The following is a 15,860-nucleotide window of genomic DNA, read 5'->3' as shown; positions in this document are numbered from 1 at the left end:
TAAGATTTCAGTCCATTACAACTGACATAGTCGTAGTGTTGTATATTGTACAATGTAATAAAGGTATACTTTTAATACAAAGCCAGGGTTATATAGACAGGCTTAATCTACGTGTCATTTTTAAATAACTACACGTTTCAGTAAAAAAGGAAAGCATATTTTCAAGGCCTTTGCAATCTTGACAATGCAATGTTATGGAAGGGTTTGGCATCTAGGCAAGATTGTGCGGAGGTTGTGGTACGCTGTAATTTAGACATTCAGTTGTACTAAATCCCAATGTGCAATGAGATTGATGAACTGAATGCCTGGATATGAAGATGTGATATCATGCAGAATAACCCTGTAAATACTGTAGAACTATATCATATAACACATGCTAAGGTGACTAATAATATTATTACACAGGCAGTTATATAAACACGTGGTCAAATTTGCTGGTACCCCTCATTTAATGAAAGAAAAACCCACATTGGCCACAGAAATAACTTGAATCTGACAAAAGTAATAATAAACAATAAGGCCATGTGCGCATGTTGCGTCCAGTACCTTGTAGAAATGAACGCATACTGGCAGAACTTGTCATTGTCAAATTTGGTTTTGACCACATAAACACAGGAAATACGCATGCGTTTTTATAGCGTTTTTTCTGCATTTTGACCGCGTTTTACATGCATTTTCAGTGCTTAAATTGAGATGCGTTTTCAATACAAAAACATTCAAGAACTTTCAAACAGTAGGAAAACAATGAAAAAAAAAAATTACCTTTAAATCATACACTATAATGATGATTTACCTAAAATGATTATTGAAATTTAATAAGTATGTTCCAAATAAAGTAAAAGTATTGTTTCACTCATTTTTTAACCCCTTAACGACCCATGACGTACTAGATACGTCATGGATCGTGTGCCGGTAAGCCCCGCCCCCTGCCGCCGGCAGGCGGCGGCAATCGGCGCACATATCAGCTGTTATCAACAGCTGATATGTGTGCCTGCTAGCCGCGGGTGGAATCGCTTCCACCCGCGGCCATTAACCCCTTACATTTCGCTGCCAAAGTCTTGGCAGCGATATGTATATGGGCGCCGCCATGACAGTGACTTACCCCGCCCCCACCGGAAGTCACGTGACATGATCACGTGACTTTCGGCGGTTGCCATGGTAGCACAGGGTCATGTGATGACGCCTGTAGCTAACATGAGTCACTTCCTCTCAATGCCGGAATACAGCCGGCATTGAAAGTGAAGCAGCAAATCTGCAGTTCTCAGCTCTGTAGCTGAGATCTGCAGATAGTACAAAGCGATCGGATTGCTGATCGCAATAGCCCCCTAGGGGGACTAGTAAAATAAAAAAAAAGTAAAAAAAAAATTAAAAAAAAATAAAAAAACTTAAAAGTTCAAATCACCCCCCTTTCACCCCATTGAAAATTAATGGGTTAAAAAAATAAAAAATACACACATATTTGGTATCGCCACGTTCAGAAATGCCCGATCTATCAAAATATAAAATCAATGAATCTGATCAGTAAACGGCGTAGCGGCAAAAAAATTCCAAACGCCAAAATTAAGTTTTTTGGTCGCCGCAAATTTTGCGCAAAATGCAATAACAGGCGATCAAAACGTAGCATCTGCAAAAAAATGGTACCGTTAAGAACGTCAGGTCGAGACGCAAAAAATAAGCCATCACTGAGCCTCAGATCCTGAAAAATGAGAACGCTACGGGTTTTGGAAAATGGCGCAAAACGTGCGCCACGTTTTTTGGACAAGCTTGTGAATTTTTTTTAACCCCTTAGATACAAGTAAACCTATGCATGTTTGGTGTCTACAAACTCGCACCGACCTGAGGCATCATACCCACATATCAGTTTTACCATATAGTGAACACGGTGAATAAAATATCCCAAAAATTACTTTTTTTGCAATTTTTCCGCACTTGGAATTTTTTTGCCGTTTTCCAGTACACTATATGGTAAAACTTATGGTTTCATTTAAAAGTACAACTCGTCCCGCAAAAAACAAGCCCTCATATGGCACGATTGATGGAAAAATAAAAAAGTTACGCCTCTCGGAAGAAGGGGAGCAAAAAACAAAAACGCAAAAACGGAAAGTGCTCGGGGGCTGAAGGGGTTAAAGTCGGAATTTATGTGAGGGCAAATGGAAATCTCTTGACCTCACTATAATGCCAAAAACGGATGCTTTGATTTTGTAAAAAAAACATGCATTCAGCATCAAATAAGCATGTAAAACGCTAGAAATTTCTTTAAGGATGCGTTTTGATAATTCTCATTGACAACAATGTTAGCAAAACGCTGCCAAAATGGTAAAAACAATTGACATGTTGCTTCTTCAAACGCAGAGATTTTGACAAATTTTTGTCACAAAAAATGCAGCGTTTTTGGACGTATAGTGCGCACACAATATGCCTATTTTTCATAGACTTTGCTTGGAAATCAAAACGCATGCATTTTTGCATTAAAACGCTGCAGTTCAAAACACTGCGGAAACGCATGAAAAAACACAACATGCGCCGCACATGGCCTTAATCTATGAAAATGAACAAATGAAAGTCAAACATTGCTTTTCAACCATGCTTCCACAGAATTTTTTAAAAAATAAAGCTCATGAAACAGGCCTGGACAGAAATGATGGTACCCCTGAAAATAATGTGATGAAAGGGACATGTTAAATCAAAGTATGTCCACTAATTAGCATCACAGATGTCTACAATCTTGTATTCAGTCAGTGGGCCTGTATATAAGGTTACAGATACTCACTGTGCTGTTTGGTGACATGGTGTGTACCACACTCAACATGGGTCAGAGAAAGTGAAGGAGAGTTGTCTCAAGAGATTAGAAAGAAAATTATTGACAAGCATATTAAAGGTAAAGGTTATAAGACTATCTCCAAGAAGCTTGATGTTCCTGTGACTACAGCTGCACATATTATTCAGAAATTTAAGATCCATGGGACTGTAGCCAACCTCAGATGTGGCATCAGGAGAAAAATTGATGACAAATCAAAGAGACGGATAATACGAATGGCAACAAAAGAGCCAACAAAAACTTCTAAAGAGATTAAAGGTGAACTTCATGCTCAAGAATCATCAGTGTCAGATTTCACCATCCATCGTTGTTTGAGCTAAAGTGGACTTCATGGGAGACGACCAAGGAGGACACCATTTTTGAAAAAAAATCATAAAAAAGCTAGACTGGAATTTGGCAAACTACATGTTGATAAGCCAGAAATCTTCTTGGAGAATGTCCTATGGACAGATGGGACAAAAATGGAACTTTTTCGCAAGCCACATCAACTCTATGTTCACAGATGGAAAAATAAAGCATATCAAGAAAAGAACACTATCCCTACTGTGAAACATGGAGGAAGCTCTGTTATATTCTGGAGCTTCTGTGCTGCATCGGGCACAGGGTGTCTTGAATTTGTGCAGGGTACAATGAAATCTCAAGACTATCAAGGGATTCTAAAGAGAAATGTGCTGCCCAGTGCCAGAAAACTTGGACTCAGTCATAGGTCATTGGTCTTGCAACAGGATAATGACCCAAAAAACACCCAAGAATGGCTAAGAGGAAAATATTGGACTATTCTGAAATGGCCTTCTATGAGCCCTGACCTAAATCCTATTGAGCCTCTTTGGAAAGAGCTAATACATGCCATCTGGAAAAGGCAACCTTCAAACACCAGACAACTGGAACAGTTTGCTCTTGAGGAGTGGGCCAAAATACCGGTCGAGGGGTACAGAAGTTGCATTGACAGTTACAAGAATCGTTTGATTGCAGTGATTGCCTCAGAAGGTTGTGCAACCAAATATTAAGTTAAGGGTACCAACATTTGTGTCCAGGCCTATTTCATGAGTTTTATTGTTTTAAAAAATTCTGTGGAAGCTGAAAAGCAATGTCTGATTTTCATTTGTTCATTTTCATAGATTTATTATTTATTATTACTTTTGTCAGATTCAAGTTATTTCTGTGACCATTGTGGGTTTTTCTTTCATTAAACGAGGGGTACCAACAAATTTGACCACGTGTGTATGTAACACCATAGGGACTCGCTCCCCTTAGCATTTACTATTCTATGGTTACTCCCAGTATGGTTTTTTTTGCCTCCGTTGTCATTTACTTGCAGTTTGGATCCCAGATTAATACTTTGCCCATGGTGTGACTATATGTTCTTTTTCTTTTTATTCATGGCATTAATATTATTTTTTAGTTATATAGTTTAGTTATATGTCACAATATTGAGTATATACAATGGCTACGTGCAGATATTAATGCAAAGTGTCAATGTGAAGCTGTCACCTTCCTACAGGAATCATATCAACAACTTTTCTATATCATTAGAAGAAAAAGTAGTAGTTGTTTTTCTGACATATTGTCTGAGAGACTTTTCTTCTTCCAGTTTTCTGTCTTTATCGTGACTGTTCTCTTCAAATGTTGATAAGTTATAAATAGACATGTTCTAGCCTTTTGCAATATATAGGAGGGATGAGTAAGTAATGGGTGTAGAACATCTTCCTAATATCACAGAATAAAACCCATTGAGCGGACATGATGATGGTTACACTGCCTATATCTGTCAGATATAATCACATTGCCTAGACTGTGATGAATCTACTTTGCAGTTACTAATGGACTGGCAAGCATTCAAGTGTAGTATCTTCATTAAGTCATTTTAATAAGCTGGCATATTGTTATTGATATTTCTCAATGGGAATATGAATTAAGTCAGCTTTCATAACTGTCAATAACTGGGGACAAGTCGTTGGCAAAAAATACTGAAAACCTCAAGCTACCGCCTGGTGAGATATGATACAACAAACTTGATGTCTTTTCGTTCCTCTACTGTCAGTATACAAGGAATGGTGACTGTAATATTTGGGTAGGGTGAGGAACTAGTTCAACTGAAAGATATTTATGCCTGTTTGTTCAGAAATCTAAACATTTGCTGGCAATGTTAGTGAGGCAACTCAAAGTTCAATGTCCGGTTTTAAAATGTCATGTGGATTCTTAGGCTTAGTTGTATATTTGCATTAGACAATTTTATCAACTGGCTTTACAGATTCCATACAGCAGTATTGTGTAATACCACATGTTGGCCACTCAGATGAGTAGTCGTCCTTGTAACACTTGCAAACATTGAGTCTTTCAAGCAAGAGCTGTTTTTTTTTCAAAACTTGTATCACTCTCTTTCAGGTTTCTATACCCTTGTGGAGTTTACGGGCAGAACTTGATTCTCTTAGCATTTGAACATAGCTGTATAGAGTCATATAAGACTTGTATCAGTCGGAGTTTATAATACGCTTGTTGTATCCTTGAAATTAGGTGCATAGATTAGTTTTTGTCAAGTTCATATGTAGAAAGAGTAGCATATAAAAGGCCTTTAGTAACACTCACAATAAGCATTATAACTTTAAAATAAAATGGCATTTCTAAAGCTGGCCTCAGATACAAAAAATTAGCACCAAACAAGCATTCTAATGCGCATTCATTATTGGAACATTCTACCTTGCAGAAAATAAACACATGATTTGCCACATTTTCCCAAAAGACCGTTCTATTGGGAAGTTCTTAGCTGATTATCATTACACACTAGAAGTGTGACAATAGAGGTTATTTGCCAGGATTTATTTTTTTTTTAAGCATGTCCAATTAATTTTTCACCTGGCGGAACAGATTACAATCAGAAATTGTTGTTGTGTCCCTGCAAAGCTGAGATTATCCAAATGAGAACTTATTTTCATTGCAAAAACAATTTGTAAATCAATGGCCAGTTCTTCAGAAGAGTCTACATGTACAATAATTACACAGCAGAAGACATCTGACTATGAACGCACACATGTCACAGGTCAACAATATCACAAAAATAATAATAACGGTAGGGAGGAATAATTTACTTTAAATTTTTGTTGACCATATTTATATGGGCAATTATCACTAAAATGCTTGAAATCATTCAAAATATCATCAGAATTGCTATGTGTTTGTGGCCATTGAGTCTGGAGGGGAGAGAAAGTAGATTATGTTAACAAGTCTAGTTAAGACAAGAGGTTTTCATCCAGAAGGAAAAAGTTGTAAAAAAAAAGGCTAGTTATATTCCATAATTTCCCATGAAGAGGTGAGTTGAAAGGTTACTGTATATACTGAGCAATAAGAGGAAAGACTAGATGAAAGGACAGTCAAAGTTGTTTTTATTAATGTGTGACAAATACAAACTGCACAGATGATCTAAAATCATCCAGCAACTGTAGAGTTAAGCCTACAGCAGGAGGCAGGATGTATCTAGAAGTGACCCAGGGGATACTGGGAAGCAGTGAGTGTGTATTTGCCTCTGCAAAAGGAAAGGAGTGTCTGTTTGTCTCTCTGCAAAGAAGAAGGAGCAGTGCTCAGAAAAGTATAGTGTATGTGTATGTGTCCTGAGAAACGTGAATCTACAGAGATTTGCCAGTTCAGGTCAGAGACTGCCAGGAGTGGAGAACAGCTCAGGAAAATTCAAAAGCAAACTCTGTTATGCAGCAGAAGTATAGTATAGAGAAGCATGACTCACCCCTTCCCCCCCCCACATCACTGCAATAATAAGGTACAGTGTTCTGCCCTGTGTACATCCACTGTGTAAAGAGAAAGACTCTATATAAGGACAGAAGATAATCTGTGAACAGACTGTCATGTATGTTACTCTGGAAGACCTGTATGAAGATTATTAAAGCCTTCAATCTACTATTGCCTGGAACAGTGTTATATAGCTGTGTGTTTGCTGGAAAGTGTTACATCACCTCATGTATAAGAGATGCTGGTTAAGTGTGCCCTGATATAATCATGCAAATTTCTAAAAAACTCATTTTACTTTGCCCAGCCTCCCTATACAGAGTGGCAGACATACAACAGATGAACTATCCTTGGAATCATCAATTTCAGGTTGGTGGGGACAGTCGACGTCCCTACTAGTCATCTGTTATTAATACCTTATCCTTTTAAATAGGAGTTGATCTGCAGCAGCTGATGCACTTCGAATGGCATCTGGCTGTGTTCAATGTGTACATGTCAGCCGCTAGAACAGTGTTTCCCAACTCCAGTCCTCAAGAGCCTCCAACAGTGCATGTTTTCAGGATTTTCTTCATATTTCACAGGTGATAATGTAATTACCTGCTGTGCAATGCTGAGGAAATCCTGAAAACATGCTCGGTGGCTTTTGAGGGCTGGAGTTGGGGAACAGTCTGCTAGAGCTAACATCTGATTGGTAAGTGTGCTGGGTGTCCTCATGGTTTATTAATCCTAAGTATATGTCATCAATATTGGATTTGGTGTTCATATCAAACACTGACTTTACTAAAAAAAAATCAGTGTTTGAGTTTGGAGTTTACATATGCTGACCACTTGATTGAGCATCACTGTGCTCTAGACCACTTGGTGCTTAGCCCAGAGCAAGCCCGCTTGCAATGTTTGAATAGCTCTCACTGTGGGTAACAACAGAGTTATGGGATGTAGTGTGCACCAAAAAAAAATGGAAAAACCTGCCCACTTGCCCCCAGAAGTGTTCTGTCTATGGCTGGCGGTATGTTGGTGGAGAGCCAAACTGTCCAAACAGTGACTTCCTTTGGGATTCAGGTCAAGTCCGGGTCTAGAACAGAACCTTATCTAAAGTCCAGCTGAACCAAAGTTCTACAGGTCCACTCATCTCTAATCAATATTATATGACTGTACAGCCAGTTAAAATTCCCTGGAGTCTGATAATAACAAAGGGTAAATTCAATATTATGTTATACAGTGGAAATATCCAGAGAAGTGATTGCCATATTTCATGTAATCCATGACCAGTGGCAAAAATTACTTGTAATCAATGTGATGAGGCAAACGGTTATTTTTTCTACCAACCATCTAGGAAGGTAAGAGATAGGTGGTTATAAATTGCAATCACCAATGTCCAGTTCCAGTTAGGAGTTGGTTACATAGGTGAATTAATTGGCAAATAGCTAGAAAAATTGATTCATTAGATTCCTGATGGTTTTATTAGGAGATGTAGTGGGTTATGTTCCCTGCCATCCATTGTGATAGGTGCACCACACCAAGTATTTTAAATTCTCTGCTCTTCATTGGCAATTAGCAGTAGATTACTAGATGTTAAGTAAAAAGATGAGGGTGACAATTTGTTCTAGTTCTAGATAGAAGGACACATAGATCCTGCTCCTTTACCCCTTATTACCGCCATCATTTCCACCTCTGAGTTACATAAATTTAGCACTGGTATTGTAAGACTTATCCTTTTCTCATGTTCTATAATTCACATAATTTAATTTGCTATTTGATAGATTTCTCATTTGAGCTGTGAGGTATTTACGCAGCAAATATGTTTACATGACATCTTGAAAAACTGGGCCAAGATCCTATTTTATTTTATTTAATCATAGTAGATTTATTGATTCTTAAACCCGCTTCTACTTGTGCCAAGCATACAAATAGCAGATTTAATATTTTGCACTGAAGATATACCATAAATATAGTTCACTTAGCAATAAGCAGACCTCACTACTTCTACCGGGTATTTATATCAGGGAGACATTTACAACATGGAATTTCTGATGTAATGAAACATTCCCAGAAACAAGTCTTTCAAGGATCAGAACTATTTCACAACTTGTACATCCTTGTGTATATTTGTCTGGTGCACATTTATTGTATGTACGTATATATTGCCTTGTGAATGTTTATATGTCCTTTTTTGTCAAATAGGAAGCCATAGATTGCATAATCTTAGTAGGTTAATAACAAATAAATAAGGCCATATGCACACGTTGAGTATTTGGTGATTTTTTTACCTCAGTATTTGTAAGGCCAGGTACACACGAGTATTTGGTGAGTTTTTTACCTCAGTATTTGTAAGGCCAGGTACACACGAGTATTTGGTGAGTTTTTTACCTCAGTATTTGTAAGGCCAGGTACAAACGAGTATTTGGTGAGTTTTTTTACCTCAGTATTTGTAAGGCCAGGTACACATGAGTATTTGGTGAGTTTTTTACCTCAGTATTTGTAAGGCCATGTACACACAAGTATTTGGTGAGTTTTTTACCTCAGTATTTGTAAGGCAATGTACAAATGTGTATTTGGTGATTTTTTTACTTCAGTATTTGTAGCCAAAACTAGGAGTGGAATAATCAGAGGTAAAGTATAATAGAAACACGTCACCACTTCTCTTTTTTTTTACCCACTCCTGGTTTTGTCTTACAAAAACTGAGGTAAAATCCTCACCAAATACTCAATGTGTGCACACGGCCTTACAATACAAAGTAAAAGAAAAATAGTCCTATGATTGACAGCTATCTCTATATCATGTAAGTATTTAAACACACATGTGGTCAAATTTGTTGGTACCCCTCGTTTAATGAAAGAAAAACCCACAATAGTCAAAGAAATAACTTGAATCTGACAAAAGTAATAATAAATAAAAAAAACTATGAAAATGAACAAATGAAAGTCAGACATTGCTTTTCAACCATGCTTCCACAGAATTTAAAAAGTAAAATAAAACTCATGAAATAGGCCTGGACAGAAATTATGGCACCCTTCTTAATTTAATAATTGGTTGCACAACCTTTTGAGGCCATCACTGCAATCAAACGATTCCTGTAACTGTCAATGAGACTTCTGCACCCCTAGACAAGTATTTTGGCCCACTCCTCAAGAGCAAAGTGCTAAAAAGTCTAAAAAGTTGCCCGTACAACTTAAAAAACAGTTGGCTATATACGGTAGATGTTTGGCCAACAGTTATCTGCCCGACTGGCTGACCAAGAGGGCATGGGTTCTTCGTGAAGCCAATTGTGTAAGATGCTGCCAGTGTCTCCTAGGAGAAGATCAAACAGTGAAATATAATATGCTTGATTCTTCTCTTCACAGCATTATCGGGGAAAGGTGTGGGAGGTCCTCATAGATATTACTCCATTTCCACCAATTTTTACGTGTATGATGGCATCTATTTAAGTAGAAAGCAGTTGTGTATCATCATCTGAGCAGTTAATTTTGAAAGTATGAGTCATTCCTTTGTATTAATATCTAAACCAGTTGTTATTAGTATTTATAAATCTACTAGATAGAGTCATAAATCCTTCAAACCCCCCTGAGAAGTCCACACGAAATGCGCATAGGGGTCTTGGAGACACATAACCTTGCAGTATCCAGGGTATTATGGTTGAGTGTTACTCTTTTGTGATTTCAGTACCTTAGCTGCTAATTTACACATGCACCTTATATTTAGCGGTTGGTTCTAGGCTTGGAACCGGGTACTATTGCTGCTATTATGCACATGCGCATTATACTCACTCTGTACTTATTTTGATCTGCAATGTGGTGTTCTCCTCACTTGTAATCCTTACTGAGCACCTTGTTTCCTGTCTTTTTTATGCTGCTTTTTCATGATGTATGTTTAATAAATATATTTGATTATCTAATTTGCTAGATTTATGACTCTATCTAGTTATAGGTTTATATTTTGTTTGAGTCACTACCTACAATTTCTTCTAGAGTCCTTTTCGCAATCTGTTGGGTGCATGGACCCACATTGTGGGTCACCACTACGGCCCCCTTTTTCTCTTGTTGTTCAAATGTTGTTGACATTATTATTATTACTATTATTATTTTTATTATTATTATTATTATTATTATTATAGTGCGATTTATTCCAGGGCGCTTTATGTATGAAAAGGGAAATACATAATAGGGACAAGTACAATAATCATAAATAATACAAGAAGAGAGGACCCTGCCTGCAAGGGCTCACAGTCTACAAGGGATGTTTGAGAATACAGCTAGAAAGGGCATCACATGTTAATAGTTACATGAGACTGGTGACTTTCCATAGTCACCTTATAATAGAAGAATACAATTGTAGATATGTATTTGCTCTAAAATTAAAATTAGCTAAATATATAACATATTATTTCTGTAATAAACTAATTTTTTACTAATACTACTGGATGAATCTTTTAATGATCTTTTGCATTACCCCTTTATGAGATACTGTGTATACTCGAAAAAGACCACCTGACCCTCTAGCAGCAGTTTTATCTGAGCACTCACCTTTTATCTGCATTGTACAATTTGCACAAAGATTGTTTAACATTAGTGCTCTGTGTCCCTTTTCTATAAAAATGTCTGCCCTTGTCTGATGTCGTAATAAATAAGACTCAAGCTGTTAGCCCCATTTTGACATCGTGTCTATCACTAGAACTATCTTATACAGCATCAATTGCATTCTTCCTTGCCTCTTATTTTTATGCCCTGGTGATTTAAAGATAAAAACAAATTATAACAATATAGGTTTATACAATAGGACCACACACTTAGGAACTTAGGCTGAGTAAGCAAGATTTTACCTTTACCACTTAATGTGGTAGCCTTAGGTCATAAAGGGCTGACATATGGTTTTTGGTTTAATGGCTTATAGAAAAATAGCAATTTGTTTTCTAGTGGTTTCAATTGTCCCCGAGTTTAAACGAGGCAGTGTATTGCAAACAATAATAAAAGAAAAAGGCATTTTCTTTAGAGTTTAAGACTCCTGACACAGCATTTCATTGCCTGAGACCCTAAGGCTCACAGAGCAATAATATCTTGCTTCCCTAATTGCCACTCATCATTACATGTTGAAATAATCTCTTCTTCTTATTCCTTCCCTCCTAGGTGTCCATTGATGAGCGCATCAGACAATTGCATGAAGCCCACAGGGATTTTGGCCCCACGTCTCAGCATTTCCTTTCCAGTAAGCATTTTAACTTTTGTTAATTAACCTGCATTCTTTGTGGTTGAGTCAACTGTCCCATTTCACGTGGTGAAATATCCCAGACATCACATTATATAGCCAATCCTCCAATAATATTAAGTTTGCACCTTTCAGATAAAAATGCTGAGTGGTGAAGGTTGAGTAGCACTCGTAAATTAATATCTCAAGGTAAAAGGAAAATATAGCTGAGAGACAAATTAAGGGCTTCTTGAGAAAGTTATCAGAATCTCTATAAACAAATACATTTCTAATGTATTCTCTATATAAAATAAAACTCAGTTGAGTCACCTTAAAAAGTTTCTTTGAAATCTAAGAAACTGAAATCTTTACATAAATCTGCTATAATCTAATCATTGATTATCTTTGGCATTTTGTATTATTTTTCTTATACTTGTGTTGGAACAGTTCTAACTCCAATTAAGTCTCTGGGATTCATTTTACAGCGCTGATGAGAATTAAAGAAATACACAGGCATTAGATTTTCTAAGCTCTCCAAATGAATTTAATTAAGATCAAGACTTTTATGCCCTTCAGAAATATGGGCATATCATACATACATTTAGGCGTTTGTTGTCTGATAGCAATAGTATAAAACATAACTGCATAATAAGTAAAGACACTCCCTGCATCCACCCAGCTTAGTCAGATTCCTCAATAAGTCTTTGCTTTGTTGATAAGTTCTTGTGAGAACTACCACATCTTCTGAGTAGGGATGAGTGGACCTGTGGATGTCCAGGTTCGCTGGATTGGGAGGACATTAAATGCAGTTTGGTTTGGTACCCAAACTTGACTCCTATCCCTGATTAGCATATAAATCAATGGGGACTCAAGCTTTGTTGCTATAAAATGGCTGTAAATGGTCATAGTAAAGCAGGCTTTACACGCAACGACATCGCTAACAAGATGTCGTTGGGGTCACGGAATTCGTGACACACATCCGGCCTCGTTAGCGACGTCATTGAGTGTGAAACGCACGAACGACCGTTAACGATCAAAATTACTCACCTAATCGTTGATCTTTGACACATCGTTCTAACCCTGATTAAAATTGCTGTTGCAGAACGCAGGTTGTTCATCATTCCTGCGGCAGCACACATCACTACGTGTGACACCGCAGGAACGAGGAACATCACCGTACCTGCGGCCACCCGCAATGAGGAAGAAAGGAGATGGGCGGGATGTTCCGCCTGCTCATCTCCACCCCTCCGCTTCTATTGGGCGGCCGCTTAGTGACGCCGAACGAACCTCCCCCTTAAAGGAGAGATTGTTCGGTGGCCACAGCGACGTCGGTGAAGAGGTAATTGCGTGTGATGCTGCCGTAGCGATATTGTTTGCTATGGCAGCGATCACCCCATGACGCGCCACCGACGTGGGCGGAAGCTATCGCTCGCGACATCGCTAGCGATGTTGCAGCGTGTAAAGCCCGCTTAAGAGTTAGGGTGCTGCAAAGGGAAGCAAAATGGGGGTAGGAGCAGGACAATTTTAAAAAATGGCATGGAATCCCCCATATTTTTGATAACCAGCCAAAGTAAAGCAGTCAGCTACAGGCTGCAGCACTCAGCTGTCTGCTTTACCTTAGCTGGTTATCAAAAATAGAGAGCATCCCATGCAGTTTTTTTAAAATGATTTATTTATAAATGAATAAATAGTAAACAAAAATGGTATAGGGTCTCCCTCAGTTTTTATAACCAGCTAAGCTAAAGCAGATAGTTGGAGGCTAGTATTATCAGTTTGGAAAGGCCCAAGATTGTTTGGCCCTTCACAGCCTAAAAATAGCAGGGCGCAGCCACCCCAGAAGTGGCACATCCATTAGATGTGCCTGTTCTGGTGCTTTGCCCAGCTCTTTCCGATTGCTTTGATGCGGTGGCAATTGGGGTAATGGTTTTGGAGTTGGTCAGCTGTGAATTGACAGCTGGCATCAAGCGCAGAGGTTGATAATAGAGAGGCGTCTATCAGACACCCCCATTACTAACCCGCTAAGTGTACAGTTAAAATCACACACACACACACACTGGAAAAAAAATAGTTTATTTTAATAAAGACTGTTGTTCAATTTCTTAATTTTAATAAATCCTCAACAGGTAAAGAATCTGCATCAGGCACGGAATTTCCTATGAAAGTGAGAAATTCTATACCTGCTGCTAAGCACGAGTAACCTATTGAGCCTCATGCTGAGATGGAGGCTCCATAGGATTCGATGGACGTCATGGGACATTACACAATTGGATTACATTGGAAAGTCAAGGCTTTTTTTAATGAATAAACTGGTGAACAAGGGAGTGAGGGAGTCTTTATTCACCATTGGATTATGTCAGTCATTTGAGTATTTTTTAAAATTAATAAATTGGTGAACAAGAGAGTGTGGCGGAGACTTAATCAAATTAACTATTTTTTCCTCTGTGTGTGTGTTTGTTTGTGTTTTTTTCTTTAACTGTACACTTACCGGGTTAGAATGGGAGATGCCTGATAGATCTCTATCCATTACTAACGCCTGGGCTTGATGCCAGCTGTCAATTCACAGCTGACATCAACCACAAAACCATTACCTAATTGCCACCGCACAAGAGCAATTGGGAAAAGCCAGGCAAAATGTCAGAATATTATGGATACGCCACTTCTGGGTCGGCTGAGGGCTGCTATTTTTAGGCTGGAAAGGCTCACATAACCATAGTTCCCTACAGACTGATGATACTAGCCCCCAGCTATCTGCTTAACCTTGTCTGGTTATCAAAAATAGAGGTTATAAATAAATAATTAAAAAAAAAACTCCATGGGATCCCCTCTATTTTTGATAACTAGCCAAGATAAAGTACAAAGCTAGAAGCTGTAGCCTGCAGCCCTCTGCTTTACCTTGGCTAGTTATCAAAAAATGGGGGGTACCCAATGTTATTTTTTTAAAAATGTATTTATTTTGTTCCCAGCAACATCCAGGCATTTTCCCTATGCCAAAATCTTGTTGATTGGCTGTGCTGCAGCCTTTTAGCAAGCAGTATCCAGCCTCCAAACATCATCTGAACTCTAAACTCGGACATGAACTTCCATTAGATACGAACTTAGAATTTTCTAAGAAAACAACGTTCGGGTGCTTTACTTTACATTGCTGTGCTCGGGTATGCATGGTGCTCGGCCCAGTGTAAGCCTCATGCAGTGTTTGAATGGCTTGCACTGAGAGTAACAACAGCATGATCAGATGTAGTGTGCACCCAAAAAAAAAAGGAAAGAACACCACCCACCATCCCCCGGAAGTGTTCTCTTAATGGCTGGCTGCATGTGGGCAGAGACTCAAACTGCCAATCAGTGGCTTCAAATGAAGTTCAGGTCAACTCCAAAACCGAACTTTAAAAAAGTTCAGCTGGACCACCAGAACTCAAACTTCCACGGGTCTGCTCACCTCTAGTTTTTCTACAGATTTCCTTCAAGTGGTACATATCTGAAAGAGGTTCCCAACTGCTTACAGTGCTGCTTTATGTTGCAAGGGCAGCTGCTCACAGGAGCCAGACATAAAAGTACCGTGACCTTATACCTTAGTGAGTTAATATTTCCTGGATAACCGTTCAGAAGGCACAACCATAATTCAGTCAAAGACAATTTCATTAGGAGAAGCAATGAACATGATATTTTTAAAAGGAATGTCAGCAGGTTTTTGCTATCTAATCTGAAAACAGCATGCTGCAAGGGTTAAAACATAGAATTTAGGGATGCGTGTCTTGTCAAAATCCTATCTGTTCTTTATTTGTTATGTTTGTTTAAGCAGCAGGACCCTTTTCATTAGTAGATTACAATGTCAAGTGCATGGTAATCCAACACGCCCCCTCCTCTAATTAGCAACTCACTGTCAATGTACAATCTCTATAAAGAGCCTGGTGTGGGCAGGACAGGTCTCTCAGCTCTGCTACATGACAAAAAATTTTGATTGTGTCAGAACAGCTGCACCCAGTAATCTAAGTGATACATCGTTGGATTCAGGATCTCTTTGCCTACATTATGTTGCTCTCAGATAAGGTAGCAAAAACCTGCTGACAGATGCCGTTTAAAGAAAATGCATACACAGCTTGTTCTGCAGTATTTAAAGAGTTAACAGATCCT

At 38.4% G+C, this 15,860-nt stretch overlaps 1 protein-coding gene across 10 annotated transcripts in view; it reads left to right on the top strand.

The window, feature by feature from the left end:
• DMD (dystrophin) overlaps positions 1-15,860 on the top strand; it is a 4,177,531-nt gene that overhangs the window by 3,621,298 nt on the left and 540,373 nt on the right. For all 10 annotated transcript variants that reach the window (XM_075336500.1, XM_075336497.1, XM_075336505.1 and 7 more), the window contains one exon: positions 11,675-11,753. In XM_075336500.1, coding sequence (XP_075192615.1) covers positions 11,675-11,753 — 79 coding nt within the window. The remainder of the gene's footprint in view (positions 1-11,674; positions 11,754-15,860) is intronic.

The sequence above is a fragment of the Anomaloglossus baeobatrachus genome, chromosome 2 (genome assembly GCF_048569485.1).
Source record: "Anomaloglossus baeobatrachus isolate aAnoBae1 chromosome 2, aAnoBae1.hap1, whole genome shotgun sequence".
In the NCBI taxonomy this organism is placed as follows: Eukaryota; Metazoa; Chordata; class Amphibia; order Anura; family Aromobatidae; genus Anomaloglossus; species Anomaloglossus baeobatrachus.
Note: the sequence above shows the minus strand (reverse complement) of the source record. Positions and strands in the feature narration are given on the sequence as shown.